Consider the following 26,829-nt stretch of genomic DNA (forward strand, 5'->3'; position numbering starts at 1 on the left):
ATACTTTGTAAAATCTCTAATTTTCATTTAACATCCATTTATAGAATAAACAATGACATTGTCAAACATGAGTGTTGTATTGATCGTGTACATAAATGCATTTTGGTTTAATTTACATATTAGATTCCATAAATGCCATTATTGTGATTTTTTTTATTTCATATTTTATAAACTCATTAATGCTAAATTAATTTGTTATCCTACAGATCACATTATATGACAACAATGCCTGCTGACTAAACAGGGTCATAGTGTTACATATGGTACAGTTTAAAACAAAACAAAACGTTATAAAGTATTTGTGTGAGTAATTGAGTTTACGAATTAAAGACTAACAATGTGGTCAGTGGAAACTTCATGTGTGGTGTGTAAAAAAAACTGTTGTAAGCTTCAAAGTGTTAGTTTCACATCTCAGAAGTGTGAGAACACCTGCATCATGTTTAGCTATTAAATATAAATAAATATGTTAAACGACACTGGTCCAGAAGCATTCCTCTTTTAGTTTTTTTAACACTCAACAAAATATTAATATTAATTAATTTTAGAACAAAATACAACCAACAGAAAAATTACTGAATAAAAATGAACTAAAATAAATGTGAACTAAAAAAACAACAGGAAGTGCTTCTGAACCAGTGATGTTTACATCTTGCAAAATGGTCGATAACACCTGCTAATAAAAATGATATAATGAAAATACATTTCATGAGATATAAACAAATTCTGAACATAAATAATAACAATAATAATAAAATTTGTATAGGTTAAACATTTTTTAATGAGGTTTTAAACTGGTTTACAGTGACACCACGTGGTAGAAATATAAATTGCAAGATTGACACTACTATTTCAACCACTATTGAATGTAATTCAATCCGAAATTGTATTAAAAAGGGCTCTGTGTATTCAAACACTTTATTTAAGCAATAAGGTACGAGAGGCTGTGCTGTATCGTGAATAAGTAACGGCTGAAGGGCGTTGTTAGGCACGACGCGAAGCGGAGGGTCTTGTATCACACTGAAGGGGCTTATTTCCCAATAACTACCGGCTGCCTCTACATTATCCCGCTTATTACACGGCTACTTGCCACATAAGAAAAAAAACTGGACATGAATATGAATTTGAAACATTTTATTGGCATATTTGTTTTAAATTAACATTTTTATCCTTCCGCGAAACTTTGCACAGATGCATAAAATGATCGTAATACCTTATTAAGATCCTCTGCTTCATACTTGTCTCCATTTTTTCTCTTTGAGAAGTTTTAATCCCCATTCTGTATTTTTTTGTGTGTTGGCTTCGTAGCTGTCATGCTCTATTTTGTCAAGTTCAGTCTCAGTAAGCTGTCTGTGTCTTGTCGTGGTTGTCGAGTGTTTGTCACAAGATGGCGCCAGACAGACAGTAATCTTTATTGATCTTTATTGGCGCGGAGCGATATTACTCGTGCAAGTAGTCCGGCTATGCGTTATTATTTTGGAGCGGTTATTATTTGAAAAGAACGAACCTGCAAATGTCTCAACTGACCAATCAGAATCAAGCATTCCAGAGAGCCGTGTAATAATGCTGCTTATACCACGAGTCTGTTGAATGCTTTATTCTGATTGGTTGAGAAATGTTTCATAGGTGTTGATTATTTTTCTGTAAACCGCACACCTAACTTGATAAATGTTTTAAAAAAATAGGCACCAGAGCAATGTTTGTGGTAACTGTGGTATAAGAGGAATAATTGACTCCCGTCCTTTGAATTATTCGCGTAGTGCCACATTATTTTCAAAATAATTCAACGGCCCGTCATCAATTATTTCTTACACATTACATAAACAAAGCAAGAAGTTATAAAGCATTTGTGTGTGTGACTGAGTGTATAAACAGGATTTTGAAGACTAACAATGTGGTCAATGCAAACCTGACTACTTCCTCATGATGTGGTGTATAATACAAAAAGCTCTGGGTTAAAGTTTCTCTATATCTCATATGTGTGAAGAAATCTAGACTGCATCATGTTTATGGTCACACGCTTTAGAAGAAACATCATGAGGTTACAGCTCTGTAAGTCTTTCTGTTTTATTTCATATATTTGATCATGTTTTGTAATCTAAATGTGATGATTAAATAGATTTATTATGGAAAATAAGTATTATTATATTTGTTTTTATTTTTATCTCTTAGATCTTCTCATATGGGCTCAAACTGTTGAAGCTTTGATGGATAAACGAACAGATTTGGGACAGAATGTGACTATAAACTGTGATCTAGATGTGAAAGAGGTTAACTGGTTTTTACTACAACTACCAGATCCATCAGTTAAGATATTACGCTCCATGAATACGGGACCTTTTTACTACAATACAACATTTAAACAAAAATATTTTATTCAATCAAAACATCAACTGTTTATAAATAATGTCACTCTTGATGAGTTAGGAGTTTATTACTGTATGAACACAGACACAACAAGCAAACTTATTAGTGCCACCAGATTACACATCACTGGTAAGTCATTCAATCATGTTCCTTGTTTCATTTTTCTTAAACAATTAAAACATCAACTAAACCCTTCAGTGATTGAACAGTGTTTCTTATAAAATTACAGATCCAATTCCAGAAGGCCAAAATAAAACTGAAGTGATGCATGTTGGGCCGACTCTGACAAGATGGCAGATTATTGTCATCATATCTGCTGTATTTAATGCTATTATGCTCATGGTGGTTATAGGTGAGTGATTTATACTTTATAAGAAAAAAACAGTATGATCTCAAAGAAAAGCTTGATATAAAATGAACATTTGTTATTATTTATTCACCCTAATGTTATTACACATCTGCTTTCAATTTTTTAAACATTATTGAAGATTTTTTTCAAACTGCACTCAAATACCAAATCTGTCAGGCTCCACAAAGTGCAGTTAACGTCATTATTCATTAGTAATATTCCTGACCAAGCTTTCATTATCCAGTGTTTGTGTCCTGAATTAAAAAACGTCATGTCACATGCGGTTACTACACACTATGCTACTGAAATGGCACATTTGGACTTGAATGACAGAATGTTTATTTTCTGGGTAAAATTTACTTTTAAATTAAATCTGAATTCATAATTTTATTTAAAGGACTTGCAGTGGCTCTTATTCATGAAAAAAACAGAAAAAGCTCAAAACAGTTTGAAGATATTGACCCACAGGACCTCATGGATTTTGAACTTCAAGACTCAACCCAAATACAGGTATAACATTAAACTAATTATTATTTATTATGTAAGGAATAATTGATGACAGGCTGTTGAATGATTTGAAAATAATGCACAACCAAGGTGATAATGCACCACTACAGTACGCAAAGCAGGTGTGCATTATTTTCAAATAATTTAAAGGACGGGAGTAAATTATTCCTCTTATACCACATTTACCACAAACATTGCTCTGGTGTCTATTTATATTTGACAGTTTAGGTGTTACAGAATGTTACAGAATAATAAGTCCTAAAAGATGAAAATATCACACTGTAAAAGATTAGTTGTCAATTAATGATTTTATTTTCAGTTCATTAGTAATATTTGACTTCATTTGAGGAAAACTGCAACACATTTATGTGTGTTTTAAATGCTAATATTAATTTCTCTGTTGTTTTTCAGTATGTTCTGGTGGACGTTCCAACACTACACAGTAGGTTTTAGTCTAACCATGTCAACGGGACAACTGCCCAAATGATGAACATAACTGATCCTGCTTTATTTGTATGATAAAGTACATTCATTATGTATTGCTTAACTTTATCTAGATAATCTTTAATCTTAAAAATCTCAGCAGACTTAGTTAATTATTATTATTATTAACTCAAAGACTACAGTTGTGTATAAGATCCAACGTACTTTGTAAAATCTCAAATTTTCATTGAACATCCAGTTATAAAATAAACACAAAGACATTGTCAAACGTGAGTGTTGTATTGATGTGCATAAATGCATTTTGGTTTCATTTAGATATTAGACTCCATAAATGCCATTTTTTCATATTTTATAAACTCATTAATGCAAAAATAATTAGTTCACATTATATGGCAACATTGCATGCATTTACAAATTAAAGACTAACAATGTGGTCAGTGGAAACTTCATGATGTGGTGTGTAAAAAAACTGTTATAAGCTTCAAAGTGTTAGTTTCATATCTCAGAAGTGTGAGAACACCTGCATCATCTTTAGCTATTAAATATAAATAAATATGTTTAACGACACTGGTCCAGAAGCATTCCTCTTTTAGTTTTAGCAACACTAAACAAAATATTAATATTAATTAATATTAGAACAAAATACAACCAACAGAAAATTCAGAACTGAATAAAAATGTAAAATAAATGAGAACTAAAAAAAACAACAGGAAGTGCTTCTGGACCAGTGATGTTTACATCTTGCAAAATGGTCACCTGCTAATAAAAATGCTAAATCTCACGAGAGATAAACTAATTCTGAACATCAATAATAACAATAATAAAACTTAGATGAGTTACTTGTATAGGTTCAACATTTTTTTTTGACTGAGGTTTAAACTGGTTTACAGTGACACCACGTGGTACAAATATGAATTTCAAGATTGACACTACTATTTTAACCACTATTCACTTTCGGAAATGTTATTCAATCAGATAAAAGGACAGCTCTGTGTATTCAAACACTTTATTTTGTATTTGTTTATGGCATTCTGTGTCAGCTTGAAGACTCTTATAAAGATGCTCAGTCTGTTGTTATTGTGTATAGGCCCAAATAAATAACCACAAAATCCCAAACATTCAAAAATAAACTCTCTCTCTCTGTTGTATAACATATATAAAATATTTGGCCAGACAACATTAAAATGCAGGTGAGAATTTATTGTCTTAATAGATGGCAAAAACATAAACATTGCAAAATGCATTACAGCACCTAATTTTGGGTAGACTACATTTATTTTAAAACACACTTTTAATCTTGATTTGAATGAAAGTTGATGTTGATCAAGGTAAACAAACCAAACGTCCTAATTGTAAATATTATAACGGAAAAAGCAGTCTTAATAATATGTAGAAATAATTGTACTAATACAGTGTGTATGTATATATATATAAACAAAAGACTGCATAAACACACCTAATGACCTTCCTGAGACATGTAATACAAATCATATGTAACAAGCAAACAGTGATAAAATTCTAATTACATGGTTCGCAAATTTCAAAATCCCTGGTAGTCACTCTCCAGTTTTTGGTAGCCAAAATGTATTGCAAGTAGCTTAAATAAAAAAGACATTACTTTTAATGTAGAAAACTCTCTTCCAAACCAAATAACACATACAATAATCAAATTACAAATATTTGCCACTAACTAAACTGAATTTTTTATAAACTTCAGATTTAATCTGAAATATTATCTGAAGTCACAGATAAGAAAATGCCACTCGATGTAAAGGGCATAGCACAGAGTTGTTCAATTAGTTTTCAGCACCAAATTTTGCAAATTCAAGGCCTATAGGCCCACTGACCACAATGCTTGTTCTGCTATTCTACTTCTTGTTTTTGATGCTGTTGTTTTTTTCACAAATTTTTTTTTTTGATTTCCACACAAGCCAGCTGTTCCTACTCATCTCCACACTGGATATACTCACCATTTAATGGATCACAAAACTCACAGTTTGGATCATACAATGTTTTCCAGTTACAGATTGGATCATTTTTCAGATAAAAAAAATAGGGGCTACTGATGCTTCAAGAGCGATTTTGGCACAGAGTCAACATACTGTAAACTTTCTCGCAATTCTCTTCACTGCACATGCTAAATCACTTTTAAGCTTGCTTTTATATTTTACGTGAGGATAGTAATGACTGACAGAACGACGTTGAAGTAAATTTTGCGCAACAGATCGAGATCGCCAATGACAAATCAGTACTTCTTGCTTGCTACACGTAATGATCACGTAAACATTTCAACAATCTGGAAGCGAGAAACACATTTAAACACAAGCTTTAGCTTACATATTTTTTGCTGCTTTTAAACCACCTGCTCTCTCTGGAGTGTAATGTATGACTAAAGTTTAAGTTTAGACCAATGACTAGATGTCAATTATAAAAGTCTCTTCAACTAATACATTTATGCTCACTGTAAAAGAGAAAAGCTAAACACATGTAACATTTAAAAAAATAATAATTTTGAAATTTCATAAACCTCCTAAGACCTGGTGTGTTCAAATATATGGACATCAATTATTTTTGTTGTTTGCACCATTATATTTAATTCTGTGTAAGTAAAACCTGTTGTACGCAAACATGGGCAAATACACTGCTTCATGTTCAAAGAAAAATATTTGGTTATTATTTTAATTGGTTCTTCCTAACCCCAAAATTGCTGAAAGAAATCTGAAAAAAGACAAACCAAACACAGGTCTTAGGAGGTTAAATTTAAAACCCCATTATGCCGAGTGTTGCTATAGAGTTGATAAGTGCAAATAGTTTTCAAGTGCAGTTGCTAATGTGCAGTGAATAGTTGTTTGAATCAGTTGCACAATACATACAATATATAAAAACCAAACTGTAACAGCACATCTCTGTTGAAACACAAATGAATGGTATAAATACTGCAGGTCATGTCATAACTCACATAAACCCCAGAATGGAAAGAGGCAGCAAAAACATTACAATCATCTCAGGTCTCGTTTGTGCTCCTTGGTTGTTTTTGTCTTCTGATATCACTGGACGACCTGAAAACAATTACAAAAAAAGAAGTTTGTAAGGTGGGGTACGTTCTTAAAATAAAGGTGTTTCACGATGCCACTTTGAGGAATTTTTGGCTGTACGGTTCCATGAAGAACCGTTAACATCTGAAAAACTTTGTTTTTCGGTGAATGTTTGTGTTTCATGAATACGTTTTAAAGCGCAATATCGTACTGTTTATTCCACTACATTTCACCTTAAATATCTTTTAATACTTAGTTACATAAAAAATAAAGTACGTACTTTTAGCTCAATAAAATGTACAATTTATATAAAAGGGAAAATATTCATAAGATAGTACTACATTTTCATGTTTTGTGTATTAAATGTAAAAAAACTGAAATGTAGTTGAGTGAAAACTTTAGTATAGGCATCAGAATGTAGTGAAGTAAAAGATTAAGTACAAATACTTTAACTTAAAAATACTTGAGTAGTTTACACATCTGAGAAAAACATTTAAGAGTATAAAAAGGAAGGTAAGGGGGCGTGCACACCAAAGCTTTTACACCTATGGGCGGCGTATGTTTTCAATTGTTTCCAATGGAAGCTCTGCGTTTTTTTCAAATAAGCCAGCGCTACCGGGTTTTTTTTGCGCTGAAAGACGGCGCTCGGTTGGTGCTGAGTGTTGAGAGTTGAAAGAGATTCAACTTTGGGTGAAAAGCTCCAATCGTCAATGTCAGTTCTCGCACGGCCGCGTTTAAAAGTTTTGGTGTGCACAACCCCTAAGAAAGAAAAGGTGCTTCTAAGAAGTCATCATTTTCTCATCCTCATGTTGTTCTAGACCTGTATGAAGTTCTTTTCAAAAACAAATACGATGAAATCAATGAGATTTATCAACTGTGTGCTTACCATCATTTCTCAAAATATCTTCTTTTGTGTTTATCAGAAAATAGAAATTCATACAGATTTAAAACAACATGAGGATGAAAAAATGATTAGAGAATTTTTGTGAACTATCCCTTTAACAAGCAGATAAGTTATGAGAGGCTGTGTCGTATTATTGAATAAAGCCCTATTCGGACGGGATTAGTTTAACAGAGGTAGATGGCGTTATGTAATTTTACCACAGGACGTCGGTAATATTTATGGTCAATTCGGACGGGATTAGAAATTTCAGTAAAACATTCAGAAGTGGGAGGGGTAACTGGATTGCGCAGCGCGTCACCTCTCGTTGTCACGTCCACATTACCTTGCTTCCTGATATCACATGTGCAAACAACATGACACAGACGAGGAAAACGCGAAACACTGTGTTTAATTTCAGTTAAGGGAGGACGTCTGTTTCAGAAACAGTTCTGTGCTACTGAGAAGTAAATTTGACTTCTTTTTTTTTTTAAAGTTTGTGTCGTGTTATTCAGGAACTGACTTGCCACTGACTTGTTTTTCCACCTAGAACACGAGTAAATGCTTCTTTAAGCGCTTTTATATTTAAAAGAAACACGCAAATTAAAAAGAAATGACGCGATTTACGTGTATATTTACAGCTGGTCTATTCGCACTGGATTAGTATTACCTGAGGTAATTTCTCCGGACCTTTTTACAGAAGGTAAAAGACACCGTAATCTTTACTGACATTGTCCGTAATGATTACTGACATGGAGCATTCGGACTGGACTAAAATCACTGAGAACCTCTGATAAAATTGCTTTACCCCACATCCCTATGTAAAACTAATCCCGTACGAATAACACTTAAGTCACGGCTGAAGGCCGATCTTCAACAGGGCATAAAGCAGTGTCAATACAACCCACTTCAGACTTGACTTATTTCAGATACAACACAACATAAAGTACTTTATTGTTTTTTTATTAAACAGTTACCACATTTTACAAATATTAAAGCAATAATATATGTATCAATGCAACTTTCATGAAGTTAAATCAATGAGTGGTGGTTTCCTAGACAGAGATTAGACTAGTCCTAGAGTAAAATAAATGTAAGAGCTGTCCAAACTGAAAACAACTTGCACTGACATATCTTAAAAAACATTACCCTTTGTTTTGCCTCAAAATGCACACAAGTAATGTTTTTAGTAAGGCATGTTTGTTAAAACTAGTTATATTTCATAATTTTAAGGTAATCCCTGTCTGGGAAACCACCTCTAAAAGTCTTTCTTCCACTACAAAAATAGTCCCTAAATGACTGTGAAAAGTAGCAGAATGTTTCACATATGATCACATTGCTATGTGTGCGGTGCATTGTGAATCGTTGGGTACAGCAGTTGTGTTTTATCATAAATGAAACAAAGCTTCTGACCAATCAGAATCAAGGACGGTAACTAACCATTTTATAAATGAAATATACACTCTGAAGAGGAGTGGCAATGTATTTAGCTGACCAATAAGAACAAGAACATGAATAAAACTTTGCAGAACCATTTAACGTATTTAGACAATGTATATATTAAGTTTTCACACACCTTTGACAATAAGCTTGACTATCTCTTCTTTTGACTCTTTAGGGATAAAACAGGAGAACTTTCCTGCATCACTCTCTTGAAGATTGTTCAGCTGGATGGAGAAGTTTCCTTTCAAATAAACTTCAGAAAAACTTTCAGTTCGGTTCTTGTACTGTAACTCTTGATCCTTTTCTGACCCTTTACCTTCAATTATATCATACACAAACCTGTTTCCGTTATGTCGCCAATTTACAGTTATGTCTTGAATTGAACGCTGATCTGCCTTTCCAGAACATGGCAAGACAACAGAACCACCGATAACACCCTTGACTGTGACCTCCAGAGATGCTGAAAACAGATAAGTACACATACATGAGAAAACAAACAGATTTTTATGAAATAAGCATAGGAATAAGAAGATTAAGCACTTACCTTCATGTATAAACAAGAAGACAAGAAATATTCTGTAAACAATAAAAATGTTGCCTGTTAGTTTTCACAATACAAAACAGCACAGTTTGCGTGCATATTTAATTCAGAAATACACGACTCAAGGTAAAAATTATACCATTTACATCTATAGATGGTTTCCTCAGACGCACGTGCGGTGATACAGTTACGTGTCTGAGCAGTACTTAACTTCCATTCTCTGTTTGTTTAATGGTCTGACCACTTGCTAATCTGAACTCTTTAACAAATACCTCGTCGAAAAGAACAAATGTTTTGGTTTCCTAAAGACGCGGGAAGACGGTGATCATGGACTACCGCTATTTGATGTGAGGTTTGGCAGCTGATCTGTAGCTAAGATTATATAGTACACATTTTACACAGTAATGTTAGCTCAGTGTAGTTTTTGTGTGTCCTTTAAAATGTAAATAAGCAGATGAAGTGCAAACACTGATCGCTATATGAGTGGTTTGTTGAATTTTGAAACTCAATTGTGCTGTCAATTACTTTCTCTCTCTCGCTCGCTCTCTCTGCATTAAATTGCAGTGCTGGGGTTGGATAGTGCAGTTTAAGGGGTGGTATTATCCCCTTCTGACATCACAAGGGGAGCCAAAGGTCAATTACCAATTTTTGTCACGTGCTTGCTGAGAATGGTTTACCAAAACTAAGTTACTGGGTTGATCTTTTTCACATTTTCTAGGTTAATAGAAGCACTTGGGATCCAATTATAGCACTTAAACATGAAAAAAGTCAGATTTTCATGATATGTCCCCTGTAAGACTTGACGGACTACATTACAGTGTGTTTATACATCACTGTTAGATATCACTGAGATTGTAGTGCAGACAAAAAAAATGCATGTTTGAGCTGTCTTAACTGCAAGTTTAAACTAAACAACAGAGGCTTATGTAACCTGTTTCGACGCAAAACCATAACAGAAAATGTTCAAAAACTCCACAGATTTAAGTCTGCATGTGCATGTTCAAACACGCTACACACACCCGCAGGGTAAAACGTCTTTATAATGTCAACATTGAAGTAAGTTACAGTATTTTTATGTGCCTGACATGCTCGGGCACGTGTGTAACATATTAACTTACGTTACATCTGCGCGCATTTATATCGTTATAATACCCATGCATAGTAAAACATAGTAAGGATATGGCTTTTTTGCAGCCTTATTGCAATTTGTCCTAGTTTATCATACTTTCACTACAAATGCGCTCAATAAACTATGTATAATATGGTGAAATCATAGTGAATTTGTAGTTAATATGATTTTAAGAAAATTAAAAAAAAAAAAAACTGTTGATTAGAGTTTAACATGCCTGGAAAACCAACCCCTGTAAAAAAGCGAGAAGGGGAACAGACATTCCAAAGGGAACAGTATAACTTACTTCCGGCTGGGCGTGTAACGTTATACGGGTTTTAACGAATATGGTGTATTCGGCTAAAAATGAAAACATACCTGGCGATCATCATGACTATGGAGATGTGTGGTGTTGTATAAAGTAATGAAGATGTAACCGATCGGCCGCGTGCAGACGGGGTGAGCCGAAAGTTTTAAGCCATGGTTTTTCTCCTCTTCTTCTTCTTTGGTGTTTAACGGCAGCTCGCATCCAGTTTGTTGCACTACTGCCACCTTCTGTTCATATTTGTTTCCTCCTAAATTCTCTTATCCAGTCGTTTCTTTTAGATAGTCAAAAAAAAATAAAAAATAACTTGCGCCTTGTCCACTAAATATAAAATATTTTTAACATTTACATCTATTTGATCAATACTCTGTAGCTGTGCCATCATTTCTTGCCTTTCTTGATTATATTTCCCACATGATATGAGGATATGTTGAGGATATCAAATGTACCCAATATACCATGGCAAGCTGAAGACGTCTAAGAGATAAAGGCATCTCCCCTACCTCCACCTGAACAGCTGGAATTGACGAAGTCTTGAATGCACTACTACATAGGCGGAGAGCTTGTGTTTGGATCAGGTCAAGCTTTCGCAAATGAAATTTTGCAGCTGAGCTAAATGTAATGCATGCATAATCAAATGTTGATCTGATGAAGGCAATATAAATATGTTTAAGAGAGTTTATACTAGCACCCCACGTCCTACCATCTCATAACATTAACTGCCTTTTTACATTTGGTAACATTTCTCTGTATATGATCTCCAAATGTCATTTTGTGGTCCATCCATACACCTAAAAACCTTATACATTGTACCTGTTTAACTGATTGCCCATAAAGATTAACTTGAATTTCAGGAGTATTACGTTTCTTAGGGAAGCAAATAACCTGTTTTTATCTACAGAAAACCAAAAACCCAACCTGTTTCCCCAGTTTTCAACATTACTGACTGCTACCTGTAGCTTCTTTCCAAGAAACATTGCATTACGACCCCTTACCCATATTGTCCCATCATCTGCATATAGAGATCTCCCAAGGCTAGCATCAACCTCTGAAAAAACCTCATTAATCATGATATTAAATAACATAGGACTACATACACTTCCTTGTGATACCCCATTTTCTATAGAGTAAACATTGGAGTAAGATACTCCAATTATAGTCCTGTCTTTTAGAAAATTCATGATCCAGTTGAACATTCTTCCACCAATTCCCATGGATTCCAATTTAATAAGAAGACCCTCTTTCCATTGTATTTAATAAGAAGACCCTCTTTCCATTGTAATGGATGGCTGCAAGGTACAACCTGTAAAATATAAACAAGCAATACATTTATTGTCAAAGTAAATACTACTTTATTTAACACAGTTACTAAAATGCTTAAATACCTGCACAGCATTCAGGTGAGGTAAACATAGTGCAAAGACGCTACTGCCTGGGTTCCTATGATTATGCAGAGAAAAAAAACTTTGTCATATACATTTAAGACTGGTAGTGGTTTCACTAGCTAAATACATCATATGTGTTACACCTTTGCTCCTCATATGCCAGTCTGACTCCTTGTACTGTGTGTAATGATGTTGCATGTTTGCATACAGTGTAGAAGAGTGTGTCCAGCTGCAAATCTAGAATATAGACAAATAAAACAAACATGTATTCAGTCAAAAAACATTTTATAACAATAGGGTACAACGACTATAAATCGTTAGACTATAAATTAAAACGTTCATGTATTACATATTACATGGCCCAACATTAGCAACACACATGACGTGTTTACTTTGTTAATTTGACATAATGCGTCATCGTTTTCTTTGAGGTATGTACTTTTTGAATATCGTTAACATGTACTAAAACACACCTACACACAAAAGGATGTTAAAAACATGTATCTCATAATAGGTGCTCTTTAACAATGTGGTCAATGCAAACCTGACTACTTCCTCATGATGTGGTGTATATACACTCTGAGCTTCAAAGCTCTGGGTTAAAGTTCTCTGTATCTCATATGTGTGAGGAAATAAAGACTGCATCATGTTTATGGTCACACGCTTTAAAGGGAACATCATGAGGTTACAGCTATGTAAGTTTTTATTTCATATATTTTATCATGTTTAGTCATCTAAATGTGCTGATTAAATAGATTTATTATGGGAAATAATCATTATTATATCTGTTTTTGTTTTTATCTCTTAGATCTTCTCATATGGGCTCAAACTGTTGAAGCTTTGATGGATAAACTAACAGATTTGGGACAGAATGTGACTATAAACTGTGATCTAGATGTGAATGAGGTTAACTGGTTTTTACTAAAACTACCAGATCCACCAGTTAAGATATTACGCTCCATGACACATGAACCTTTTTACTACAATATAACATTTAAACAAAAATATTTTATTCAATCTAAACATCATCTGTTTATAAATAATGTCACTCGTGATGAGTTAGGAGTTTATTACTGTATAAACACACACACAACAAGCAAAACATTCAGTGCCACCAGATTACACATCACTGGTAAGTCATTCAATCATGTTAATCGTATACATTTTAACATAATTACAACTAAAAAATCAACTAAATCCTTCAGTGATTGAACGGTGTTTGTTATAAAATTACAGATCCAATTCCAGGATGCCAAAATAAAACTGAAGTGACACATTTTGGTCCGACTCTGACAGAATGGAAGATTATTATATCTTCTGTATTTAATGCTGTTATGCTCATCGTGGTTATAGGTGAGTGATTTATACTTTATAAGAAAAAAACAGTTTGATCTCAAAGGATATCTTGATATTAAATGAACATTTGTCATTATTTATTCACACTAATGTTATTCCACATCTGCTTTCAAATTTTTTAAACCTACACATTACTGAAGATTTTTTTCACACTGCCCTTTAATGTATAAAGACCAAATCTGTCAAGGTCTACCAAGAGAATAAAAACATGAAAAACAACAATCATCATTATTCATTAGTAATATTCCTGACCAAGCTTGTGTCCTGAATTAAAAAATGCACGTCACACGCGGTTAATGCTTTTGATATGACACAATGGACTTGAATGACAGAATGTTAATTTTTTGGGTAGAATTTACTTTTAAAATTAAATCTGAATTTACAATTTTATTTAAATGACTTGTGGTGGCTCTTATTCATGAAAGAACCAGAAAAAGCACAAAACAATTTGAAGATATCGACCCACAGGAGCTCATGGATTTTGAAGACTCAACCGAAGTACAAGTAAGACATTAAACTATTTATTATGTAAGGAATAATTGATGATGGCTGTATAACACAATATAACTTAACACCTAAAGGATTATTTAAATTAAACCCATGTGATGTAAAGGAGTCACACTGACATGGTTTATTTGTGATAATGACTAAAAGACGGTACATTATAATGCTAACTTATGTCTGGCTATAGCAAATAAATAAATGGACATTTATTGAGGTTAAAATTATGTTATAGAATTAAATGCTAATATTAATTTCTCTATTGTTTTTCAGTATGTTCTGGTGGACATTCCCACACTATACAGTAGGTATTAATCTGTCAATGTCAACGTCACCTATACAACTGCCCAAATGATGAACATAACTGATCCTGCTTCATTTCTTAGTGATAAAGTACAGTAATTATGTATTGCATAACTTTATCTATAGATAATCTTTAATCTTAAGAATCTCAGTTTATAATGACTACAGTTGTGTATAAGATGCAACATACTTTGTAAAATCTCTAATTTTCATTTAACATCCATTTATAGAATAAACAATGACATTGTCAAACATGAGTGTTGTATTGATCGTGTACATAAATGCATTTTGGTTTAATTTACATATTAGATTCCATAAATGCCATTATTGTGATTTTTTATTTCATATTTTATAAACTCATTAATGCTAAATTAATTTGTTATCCTACAGATCATATTATATGACAACAATGCCTGCTGACTAAACAGGGTCATAGTGTTACATATGGTACAGTTTAAAACAAAACAAAAGTTATGAAGTATTTGTGTGAGTAATTGAGTTTACGAATTAAAGAGTAACAATGTGTTCAGTGGAAACTTCATGTGTGGTGTGTAAAAAAAACTGTTGTAAGCTTCAAAGTGTTAGTTTCACATCTCAGAAGTGTGAGAACACCTGCATCACGTTTAGCAATTAAATATAAATAAATATGTTAAATGACACTGGTCCAGAAGCATTCCTCTTTTAGTTTTTTTAACACTTAACAAAACATTAATATTAATTAATTTTAGAACAAAATACAACCAACAGAAAAATTACTGAATAAAAATGAACTAAAATAAATGTGAACTAAAAAACAACAGGAAGTGCTTCTGGACCAGTGATGTTTACATCTTGCAAAATGGTCTATAACACCTGCTAATAAAAATGATATAATAACAATACATCTCATGAGAGATAAACTAACATACACACAAAATGATCTTAAAAAATACCTCTTTGGACATAATTTTTTATAAAAACAGTAAGTTGTGTCTTATAGTGAACACAAACAGTTCAGAAAGAAATCAGATGTGTGTGTCAGTATATGGATTCATGCTTATCCGGTCTTAAAGGGACAGTATCTCAAAAAATCTGCTTATGTTTGTGTCATTAGATTAAGAAGAAGAAAAAAAGAAATCACTTCTGTTGCTTTAAAAAGATTAATTATATTTAATTTATACAATGAAGAAGACTATGAACATTTCTTCATTTTTTCTTATTGTATTTTTCTGCACCCATTTTTTTGCTGATCCGAAAATGATTCGATTCATGCCTTGAAATCCACCCTATTTCACCAAGGTCCACTCAGTTTAAAGGGTACTAACCAGTGACAGTGGGGTACATATTTTGACCATTTGAGCTATGTTCGGTATGTATCTACTGAAGAAAACAATAAAGATCAGTTTTGAACACATTGTTAACTCTTGAAAATAAAGGTGCTTCACTGTGCCATAGAAGAACTATTTTTGGCTGAATGGTTGCATAAAAACATTTCTGTTTCTAAAAAGGTGCATTGTAGTGAAAAAAATTGTTTAGATTATAAAAAATTAAAAAGAAATGGTTATTTAAAGAACTTCTGACCGAACGACTCACAGAGGAACCAAAAATAATGCATTTTTGTGTACTGTGATGTTTCAGGATGTAACTTACAAAGTTGAAAGGAAATAATAGCAACACTTATTAAGGCAGTTCATGAGAACATCTAAAAATGGTCTACTAGAGAAACATCAACCTGTTTAAAGCTCAAGAACACACTGCTAACATAACAGGGTCATACTGCTGCTTATACCACGGGTCTGTTGAATGCTTTATTCTGATTGGTTGAGAAATGTTCCATAGGTGTTGATTATTTTTCTGTAAACCACACACCTAACTTGATAAATGTTTAAAAAAATAGGCACCAGAGCAATGTTTGTGGCAACTAATTGACTCCAGTCCTTTAAATTATTTGAATAATGCACACTCGCTCTGCTTCGTGTAGTGCCACATTATTTTCAAAATAATTAAATGGCCCGTCATCAATTTTTCCTTACATATAACAGTCATAAACAAAGCAAGAAGTTATAAAGCATTTGTGTGAGTGACTGAGTGTTTAAACAGGATTTTAAAGACAATGTGGTCAATGCTACTTCCTCATGATGTGGTGTATAGTACAAAAAGCTGTGGGTTAAAGTTATCTGTATCTCATATGTGTGAGGAAATCTAGACTGCATCATGTTTGTGGTCACACGCTTTAGAAAAAACATCATGAGGTTACAGCTCTGTAAGTTATTTCTGTTTTATTTAATATATTTGATCATGTTTTGTCATCTAAATGTGATGATTAGATTGATTTATTATTGGAAATAATCATTATTATATTTGTTTTTATTTTTATCTCTTAGATCTTCTCATATGGGCTCAAACTGTAGATGCTTTGATGGATAAACTAACAGATTTGGGACAGAATGTGACTATAAACTGTGATCTAGATGTGAATGAGGTTAACTGGTTTTTACTAAAACTACCAGATCCACCAGTTATCATATTGCGCACCACGACAGATAAACCTTTTCACTACAATGAAACATTTGCACAAAAATATTTTATTCAATCAAAACATCAGCTGTTTATAAATAATGTCACTCTTGATGAGTTAGGAGTTTATTACTGTATGAACACAGACCCAACAAACAAAACATTCAGCAATGTCACCAGATTACACATCACTGGTAAGTCATTCAATCATGTTAATCGTATACATTTTAACATAATTACAACTAAAACATCAACTAAACCCTTCAGTAATTGAACAGTGTTTGTTATTAAATTACAGATCCAATTCCAGAAAGCCAAAATAAAACTGAAGTGACGCATTTTGGGCCGACTCTGACACAATGGAAGATTATTACCATCATATCTGCTGTATTTAATGGTGTTATGCTCATCGTGGTTATAGGTGAGTGATTTATACTTTATAAAAGCTTGATATAAAATGAACATTTGTCATTATTTATTCACACTAATGTTATTCCACATCTGCTTTGAATTTTTACACAATATTGAAGAGTTTTTTCACACTGCACTTCATTATTCATTAGTAATATTCCTGACCAATCTTTAATTATCCAGTGTTTGTGTCCTGAATTAAAAAATGTCATGTCACATGCGGTTACTTATGCCATTGATGCACATTTGGACTTGAATGAAAGAATGTTCATTTTCTGGGTAAAATTTACTTTTAAAATTAAATCTGAATTCATAATTTTATTTAAAGGACTTGCAGTGGCTATTATTCATGAAAGAACCAGAAAAAGCACAAAACAGTGTGAAGATATTAACCTACAGAAGCTCATGGCTCATTTTGAAAAAGACTCAACCCAAATACAGGTAAACGAATTATTATTTATTAGAATAATTGATGAAGGGCTGTTGAATGATTTAAAAACAAGGTGGTAATGCAGCACTACAGTACGTGAAGCGGGTGTGCATTATATTCAACCGGAGTCAATTATTCCTCTTATACCACAGTTACCACAAACATCGCTCTGATGCCTATTTATAAGACATTTGACAAGTTAGGTGTGCAGTTTACAGATAAATTTGTATTTAAAAACATTTCTCAACCAATCAGAATAAAGCCACACATTTATGTGTGTTTTAAATGCTAATATTAATTTCTCTATTGTTTTTCAGTATGTTTTGGTGGACGTTCCCAAACTACACAGTAGGTATTAGTCTGTCCATGTCAACGGGACCTACTGCCCAAATGATGAACATAACTGATCCTGCTTCATTTATTTGATAAAGTATATTAATTATGTATTGCATAACTTTATCTAGATCTCAGCAGAGTCAGTTTATAACTCAATGACTACAGTTGTGTATAAGATGCAACATACTTTGTAAAATCTCAAATTTTCATTTAACATCCAGTTATAAAATAAACAATGACATTGTCAGACATGAGGGTTGTATTGATGTGCATAAATGCATTTTTGATTTAATTTAGATATTAGATTCAATAAATGCCTTTTTTCATATTTCTTAAACTCATTAATGCTAAAATAATTTGTTCACATTATACGGCAACAATGCATGCATTTACAAATTAAAGAGTAACAATGTGGTCAGTGGAAACTTCATGATGTGGTGTGTAAAAAAAACTGTTGTAAGCTTCAAAGTGTTAGTTTCACATCTCAGAAGTGTGAGAACACCTGCATCATGTTTAGCTATTAAATATAAATAAATATGTTAAACGACACTGGTCCAGAAGCATTCCTCTTTTAGTTTTTTAACACAGAACAAAATATTAATATTAATTAATATTAGCACAAAATACAACCAACAAAAACTGTAGAACTGAATCAAAATGTAAAATAAATGTGAACTAAAACAACAGGAAGTGCTTCTGAACCAGTGCTGTTTACATCTTGCAAAATGGTCTATGACACCTGCTAATAAAATGATATTATAATAATAATAAATCTCATGAGATAATTCTCTACATAAATAATAACAATAACAATTAAAGTTATGTTTACAGATGAGTGGTTTGTATAGGTTCAACTTTTTTTTTTGAATGAGGTTTAAACTGGTTTACAGTGACACCACGTGGTAGAAATGTTAAGGTCAAGATTGACACTACTATTTTAACCACTATTTACTTTTGGGAATGTTATTCAAATAGGAATAATTTTTAAATACTATGTATTAAAAGGGACAGCTCTGTGTATTCAAACACTTTATTTTGTATTTGTTTATGGCATTTTCTTAAAGACTCGTATAAAGATGCTCGGTTTGAAAATAAATGTAGATCAAGATAAACTATCAAACAAACCAAACATCCTAAATGTAAACATCATAACGGGTATGGCACAAAAGTAGAATTAAGAATGCCATGAATTATTATATGAATATGTACAGTATTTGACCATATGAAGAATTTTTAAGGAAAAAATTAGGAATAAAAAGGTCACCTGCTAAAAAACAAACATGCTGGGGTCTCTGTGATACCAAGAAGCCCTCAATATGGGATCATTCAGTGCATAAAAGTGGATTTAAATCCCACCCCCAAAATTCTACATTTGCTGTGAGCTTCATGAAGTTTTAAACCGTTTTATTCATTGACATGCCATAATACACTGAATAGTATATTCTGTATTGTTGGTGAATAGCCACCATGTTCAAACAAGGCTGGTTTAGACTGGAATATTGGGAAGTAAGATGGTAAGTCCCTTAAGGGGGCCAAAAGGACATCTGGAAGATATATATAGTACCTTAAAGATGGGGAAAAAAAAGAATCGTGTCTTCTGAAATTAATTTACTTTTTATGCAGGATAATACACATAGCATGCTGCAAAAAAGCAACAGTGACAATTTTAATATGGGCATGAAATAAGAAAACAATTAGTATGAATACTATACTGACCTCAGTCTTAGTAGTCTATGGAGCATCATTATATGAAAGATCTGTGATGTGGACAGAACTATAATACTAGCTACAATAATAATGCAATACTAGCATCTTCAAGTGAAATAAAGACAGAAACTATAGACTTACAAGTTTAATGAATGGGATAGTTAAAGTTATGTCAAATATATGCTCATATATTACTTGTATGTAACTTGTGTTAAACACATTATTTGATTTACAATGTTTTTAAATTATCTGTCCATGCAGCACATTTGACACATATCTGTTTTGTGGAACATTTTAACACACTGAATTTTGCAAAAAAAAAAGGGCATTTTGCATAATAATTTGGAAAAGCATAATTTGCATATTTTTCAAAGTATTAAAGTATCTTTTGACATTTTAAATATGTCAAATTATGTATTTAAATAAAATAACATGCACACTGTCATATAACTATTCTATTCAGATTAAAATACAATTTATAAACATTCAGAAAATCAAGATTAAGAACATTTTGCATGCTGGTGACTTGATTGTAGAGAAAATTCTGCACATAAGGTGTCTGCTGACATATTTTATCATCTGTACTGATTTTAACATTAAAAAAGTCTCATATATCTGGCACAGGGGTGGGTGCAATCCACTGCATCCAATGACAATAGGTAAAGCTGTAACACAAATTAATTGAATTGAAACCGCCTTTCAACCTCATCAGCATTTATGATCTCAACAACTGCATTAATAAATGTATTCATCAAACCCCTGACATCAGTCTTCATAATAACACTAAAATAACAGTATGCATACTTAGATGAATTACAGTATATCTAGTATTTTTATGCAGGACCATGAAGTGACTAAAACACATTAATATCTAGTAGGATTGAAAGAGGAACCAGCCAATTAATCTGCAATGGTATAGTCTGCTATACGGTGGTGTTTAGCATCATTTTTATGCAGTATGGAGCTGGACAATCCCTTTCACCCACTACATAGGGCACTGGCCAACCAGAGAAGTACATTTAGTCAGAGACTGATCACTGCTTACTGAGCGTTTTAGAAGTGAACCTGTGACTATTAGGCTGTATAACTCCTCTTTGTAAGTGCTGGGACAATTCACTATTGAAGTAAATGACCCTTTTTTTATGGGTATAGCTTTTTTTCTTATCTATTAGTTTTTAAATCATTGATGAGCATATAATTATGTTTTTATTTATTTTTTCTTTCTTTCCTTTCTTTTTTATAATTGTAACACAAAAGCAATTTCCCCCTGGGATTAATAAAGTTCTTTGAATTGAATAGTATTAATCGTAGCCTGGTTAGCTGCAAAGAGTAAATCTCCATTGTAACTTCATCTAGATATATTTATGCCTCCCTTCATGCAACCGAGTCAGGGCTAAATTCAGCCAGGATAACTGGAAAATCTCAGCTTAATCCCTTATCTTGCTTTTATGCAATAGCTCTCAGGTCTTGTTTGTTCTCCTTGGTTGCTTTTGTCTTCTGATTTATCTGCTTGATGGTTGTTTTGGTCTTCTGATTTCTCTGCACGAAGGGAAGTTGAGAAATAAAGCATGATTGGCTCGTGATGAAGAAGACAATTTCACATTATAAGTTAACAGCCTATAAGTTAACTCCTGTTAGCAACCAAATCTTTCAAACATGGTAAGGAGCGTCACATTTCCTGCTGACGTCAGAGGTATTCAGACCAATCACAATGTACAGATTAGCTGGCCAATCAGGGACACAGAGCTTTACAAATCCGTGCGTTTCAGGAAGAGAGTGAAATCTGGAGCTACAAAAATGTACGGTATGTGGAAAATAATGTGTTTTTAAACCATAAACCACGCAAACACATTTTATTATTCAAAATAACATGGTTTTTAGCAATGAAATAGGTGCTCTTTAAATCTCTATAAGGCTAGAAAAAATATTCCCTGACCGACTGTAACAGAACGTTTCTCATTGTTTACATTACTAAAAGTGTTGTGCAGTGATATACAGAATTGAAATAAATAAATAAAGCACGCTAATGACCAATCAGAATCAAGGTTTAAAAGTAACCGTTTTTATAACCCACTTAGACAAGCAGTGATGATATATTGTATATACAATAAAAAGTTAATAAAAATGAATGACATTTTGTGGAATTATTTAAGGTATTCGAACTATATATTAAAATGAATGCATTGATTTTTACACACCTTTGACAAGAAGTTCGACCTTCCGAATTATTGTCTCTTTATTGATGAAACACGAGTATTTTCCTGCATCAGTCTCTCGAAGATTGTTCAGCCGGAGGGAGAAGTTTCCTTTCAAATAAACTTCAGGAAAACTTTCAGTTCTGTTCTTGTACTGTGACTCTTGTTTCTCTACTGACGCGTTACCTTTAATTATATCATACACATTCCTGCTTTCTTTATGTCGCCAGTATACAGTTATGTCTTCAGTTTTACCCTGATCTGAACTTGCAGAACATGGCAGGACAACAGAACCACCGACAACACCCTCGACTGTGACATCCAGAGACACTGAAAACAGACAAGTACACACACATGAGAAAATAAACAGATTTTTATGCAATAAGCAATAAGGAGATTAAGCACTTACCTTTATGTATAAACAAGCAAACAAGAAATATCCTGTAAACAATAAATATACCTGTTAGTTTTCACAATACAAAACATCACAGTTTGCTCTCATATTTAATTCAGAAATACATTACTCAAGGTAAAAACAACACTATGTACATCTTTAGGGACCTCTTTTAAAACGAGGAAGATAAAGAACAGATACATTTACTTTAAAGGTTTCATTTTTTACAAAGTTGTGCGTTTCAAATGTAATTTCAGTTAACATTTTATTAAAGCATTTTGGGTTACAATTCAGTATTGAAAAAGCCACAGACAAAAAAGCAAATGAAAAACAATGCTAAATGCAATTGATAGAATCCAAATAACCATATCATGCATAAACAGCATAGTGACTTAAACAGACTTAGACTTAGAGATTTTAGTGCTCATAGCTCTGTTGGACATTATTTTGGCTCAGTTTCATGGACCCAGACAAAATGCATATTTGAGCTGACTGAAAACAACTTGCATAAGACATTGTTTCCTTTAAAGATGCACGAGTAATGTTTTTTTCTTAGGCACATTTTCTAAAAACTACTGAAATGTCCTAATTTTACTATGACTTCATCTTGTCTTAACCTATGCTTTATATATATATATATATATATATATGTGTGTGTGTTTATATGTATATATATATGTGTGTGTGTGTGTGTGTGTGTGTGTGTGTGTGTGTGTGTGTGTGTGTGTGTGTGTGTGTGTGTGTGTGTGTGTGTATCGTTATAGGACTAATGCATATGGTAAAATAGAGTAAGCATCTTTTTAAACAATGTCATCACTATGGGTGCTTCTAAATATGTTTCCTCGTCTCCTTTTTCCTACGTCCTACATCCTACGACCCGGAAACTGATCTAGCTCCTCCATCATGTAGGGCAGTGTTCTTCACTCCCAATCCTGGAGAGCCGGTGCCCTGCAAAGTTTAGCTCCAACCTTAATCAAACATCCCTGCAAGCTAATCAATGGCTGCGTCCGAAAACTCTAAATTGCTGCCTTCTGAGGCAGCTTTCCAAGGCAGGAAGGCATCAAGGCATGTCTAAATTCAATGTTTGGTTTACTTTCTGTCTCCTGAGATACCTATGCGTGGACGTACATTAAGAATAATTGGTCGAGCCCGGTCGAGTTCTAAAAAAAATAAAATGGCGGCCAAGGACGCGACTGGACCACCAATTTAGTGTAAATAAATGTATATTTTCACTTTTTACACCTTTTAAGTGCATTTCTAGCGAGAAATTAGTATTGTAGTTTTCAAATATGTGATTAGTTATCACAAAGGCGCTCTCTGTTTAAATTTCAAACACGCTGCCTTTGAAGTGTGTCCGAAAGTCTTTCTCTGAGCTGCCTTCATGCCTCGAAGTCATTTCCTCATGAGGCAGCAAGGCAACGAGTCACTGTCTTGAGTTTTCGGACGCAGCGAATGTCTTCATGATCACTAGAACAGTGGTTCTCAAACTTTATCAGCGTGCGGCCCCCCTTGTGTACGGCACATTCCTTCGCGGCCCCTCCAAAGAAATTTTATGGCAAAAAACTGTTCTAAAACTCAATTTTAATTAAACAAAACATATTGAATTATACAAAGTAGTGCTGTTGGTTAGTATACTTATTTTTTTTTTTGGTTTAATTGCACAGAATTCATGATAAAATAATTTATTTTATAAAATGTCATAAAACTGGGCCCCCCCTGGCACCATCGCGCGGCCCCCCTGGGGGCCTGTCCCCCAGTTTGAGAACCACTGCACTAGAAAATCACAGGTAGGTGTGTTTAATTAAGGTTGGAACTAAACTCTGCAGGGCACCGGCTCTCTAGGATTGGGAGTGAAGAACACTGATGTAGGGCATCTCAATTTATTAATTTCACCACAAGGATGCAAGGAACGAGGAGTTAGGAGGCTTTCTGGGGAGTCATGAGCGAGGATACACAACATCGTCACGTCATTAAACACTCATAAAGCTAGTAATCATTAAATTATTGTAAATGTAGACTCATTTCAGACAGTATATGTAATATGTAACTAGTATAAACCACCGATCTTTATAAATTATCAGTGGTATAGACATATAACGTTATATATATATTAATTTTACAGCACTTTTAAGAATTTTTTTTTTAATGTAGTAAGAATATGAACTCTGACTGAAGTATGTATTTAACTTTATTTTATTAAATATTTCGGGTTTTAAATGCACTTAATTATTTGATAACAGATAAACGTTATAAAGGAAAGAGGATATCATTTCACTTCGTCTCCTCAGTCCTCGCGTCTTTCCTCGCTTGCACCCTAGGAAGATCATAGATATGTATAAAGGCTAGATGGCTCGTCCGCGCTGCTGGCCAATGGAGTGCAACGTCCGCATTTTGGCGGCCATCTTACGACAGGGCGCTCCCTCACTCGTAGCATTGAGTTTTAATGATGCAGGTACTTTTAAATGACCATAACTTGCTTAATTTTTTTACCGATTTTCAAACGGTTTGGTTTGTTATAAACGTCAAAGATGTACCTATGACACTGCATGAGTAGTTTTTTGTGTATTTTTACTTTTTTGAGTAGTTTTTAAAATCTGTACTTTTACTTTTTCTTAAGTATGTTTTATTTAAAGTATTGTACTTCGCTACATTTTAAATCATATCCGTTACAGAGTAAAAAAAATATTTTAAAAAGCAAAGTGATAAAGACGCGAAACGGATGTAAATGGGCGGGGCCCGCGCAAAAAGAACCATGGAGACGGACGAGACAGGCGCTCGCTAATGCAGACCCGCCTCAGTTCAAATCTTATGAAAGAAACCCCTGGCCATATTTAAGCGACCACTTTCCACTGACGCGAAGCAAGTGTTTCATTTCTATGAAAGGTAGGATTCATGCTCTTAAGTACGAAATTGCACGACGCGTTTTTAATACCATGCGCATTATCTTCCGAGGTCTAGCAGCTTTGCGTCAAGTCAAACACAACTTCAAAACGTCCTCGAGACATTGCAGAGAGAGGGAGATAGCGCGCGCGCGCGAGAGAGAGAGAGAGAGAACCCGGGTCAGGGAAGTAAGAAGATAATAAACGTGTCAAATGTATATAGACATGGCACTCATCTCATTATATGCTCATTTAAACTAGATATATAGTTTAATAAAATAATGTATGTTACCAGCATTAACATAAATTACAAACTTATTATAGTGATACTAGCTGCTGACCACCTTCAAAAGTGCATAACTCACATGTAAAAATCATTGAACAATTCCATATATGTTTCTTACTTTAAAAAAGCTTTTTATTTTATTAACTTTTTGTTATTGCACTTTAATTGTAAAGATGTTCCTACAATTAAAAACAACTAGTTTGAGATTTATATTCCCTTGTCGTTTTTGAACTATAGAATCCTCCACCTCTTCCCGCTGTAAAAAAAAGTAACTTTTACTCTGAGTAAAGTTAAAATGACTTACTTTTTACTTTTACTTGAGTAGATTTTTAGACAAGTAACTTTACTTTTACTTAAGTAAAATATTATTAAAGTAACTTTACTTTTACTTGAGTACAATATTTTAGTACTTTTTCCACCTCTGGGTTTTTACCAAATATGGTTGGGAAAAAAACATACCTGACGATCATGACTACAGAGATGAAATCTTTCATTATATTGGTTTAGTGACGGGTTGATATTTTGTTTGGAAATTATACGCAAAAGTGCGCGTCTAGGCCAGACCGGATTAGAAGGCTGACTGCCAATAACGTCACCGGGTCGCGACGAAGGCTGTCCCACCCACATATCTATGGTCCCACCCACCCTGTGGCTGCGTCCCTTTCGTTTACTGAATACCCACACTTGCGGGGTGCTGCTCAATTCTTATTTGTGCATCCTCGTTATCTTTCGTTGCGTCTTAGCTCCACCGTCCTCGGATGCAAGTGAGGAAAGGTGCAAGGACGAAGGAGACGAAGTATTTAGTGAAATTATATCCTCTTTCCTTAGTCAAGGTTTATTATCTGTTATCAGTTAATCAAGTGCATTAAAACCCCCAAATATTTAATAAAATAAAGTTAAATACATACTTGAGTTATAGTATATAAACGCATGACGTATTTCCTGTATTTTCCCAAGTGTTCTAGTGGAAGATCCCAAGCGTGCAAGTAGAATTATTCAACTGATGGGACACACTTAGTGTAAAAATGTCAATCCAGGTAGTGGCAGCAATTTGCACCAAAACATATTTGTTTCTTATTAACTTACATTTTAAAAAAGTTTTTCTCTAAATAAAATGAACACAAAAATATTTGAAATTATGCCAATGAAATGTG

At 33.5% G+C, this 26,829-nt stretch overlaps 1 protein-coding gene and 2 long non-coding RNA genes across 3 annotated transcripts; all 3 read right to left on the minus strand.

The window, feature by feature from the left end:
- Positions 1-8,528: 8,528 nt before the first annotated feature.
- LOC141359494 (uncharacterized) lies at positions 8,529-10,549 on the minus strand. The gene is made up of 2 exons (XR_012365971.1): positions 9,567-10,549; positions 8,529-9,482 (listed from the first exon to the last, which is right to left on the minus strand). It is a non-coding gene; the product is annotated as an uncharacterized lncRNA (long non-coding RNA).
- Positions 10,550-11,304: 755 nt separating this feature from the next.
- LOC141359495 (uncharacterized) lies at positions 11,305-12,620 on the minus strand. Its single transcript, XR_012365972.1, has 3 exons — positions 12,525-12,620; positions 12,382-12,436; positions 11,305-12,299 (listed from the first exon to the last, which is right to left on the minus strand). It is a non-coding gene; the product is annotated as an uncharacterized lncRNA (long non-coding RNA).
- A 9,453-nt stretch (positions 12,621-22,073) lies between these two features.
- Positions 22,074-26,247, minus strand: LOC141359594 (CD276 antigen homolog). The gene is made up of 3 exons (XM_073862283.1): positions 26,135-26,247; positions 22,526-22,557; positions 22,074-22,446 (listed from the first exon to the last, which is right to left on the minus strand). Exons 1-3 carry the CDS (start codon positions 26,167-26,169, stop codon positions 22,112-22,114), a joined length of 402 nt encoding a protein of 133 aa, XP_073718384.1. The 5' UTR covers positions 26,170-26,247; the 3' UTR covers positions 22,074-22,111.
- Between the last annotated feature and the right edge of the window lie 582 nt (positions 26,248-26,829).

Source organism: Misgurnus anguillicaudatus, chromosome 23, assembly GCF_027580225.2.
Source record: "Misgurnus anguillicaudatus chromosome 23, ASM2758022v2, whole genome shotgun sequence".
Taxonomy (NCBI): domain Eukaryota; kingdom Metazoa; phylum Chordata; class Actinopteri; order Cypriniformes; family Cobitidae; genus Misgurnus; species Misgurnus anguillicaudatus.

Excerpts from the sequence above, each read along its gene's own strand:
- LOC141359594 (XM_073862283.1), bottom strand. The coding sequence starts at position 26,169 with ATGAAAGATTTCATCTCTGTAGTCATGATCGTCAG. Across the intron at positions 22,558-26,134 it reads TCTGTAGTCATGATCGTCAG|GATATTTCTTGTTTGCTTGT; the intron begins GTATGTTTTTTT and ends TATTGTTTACAG. Across the intron at positions 22,447-22,525 it reads TTGCTTGTTTATACATAAAG|TGTCTCTGGATGTCACAGTC; the intron begins GTAAGTGCTTAA and ends GTCTGTTTTCAG.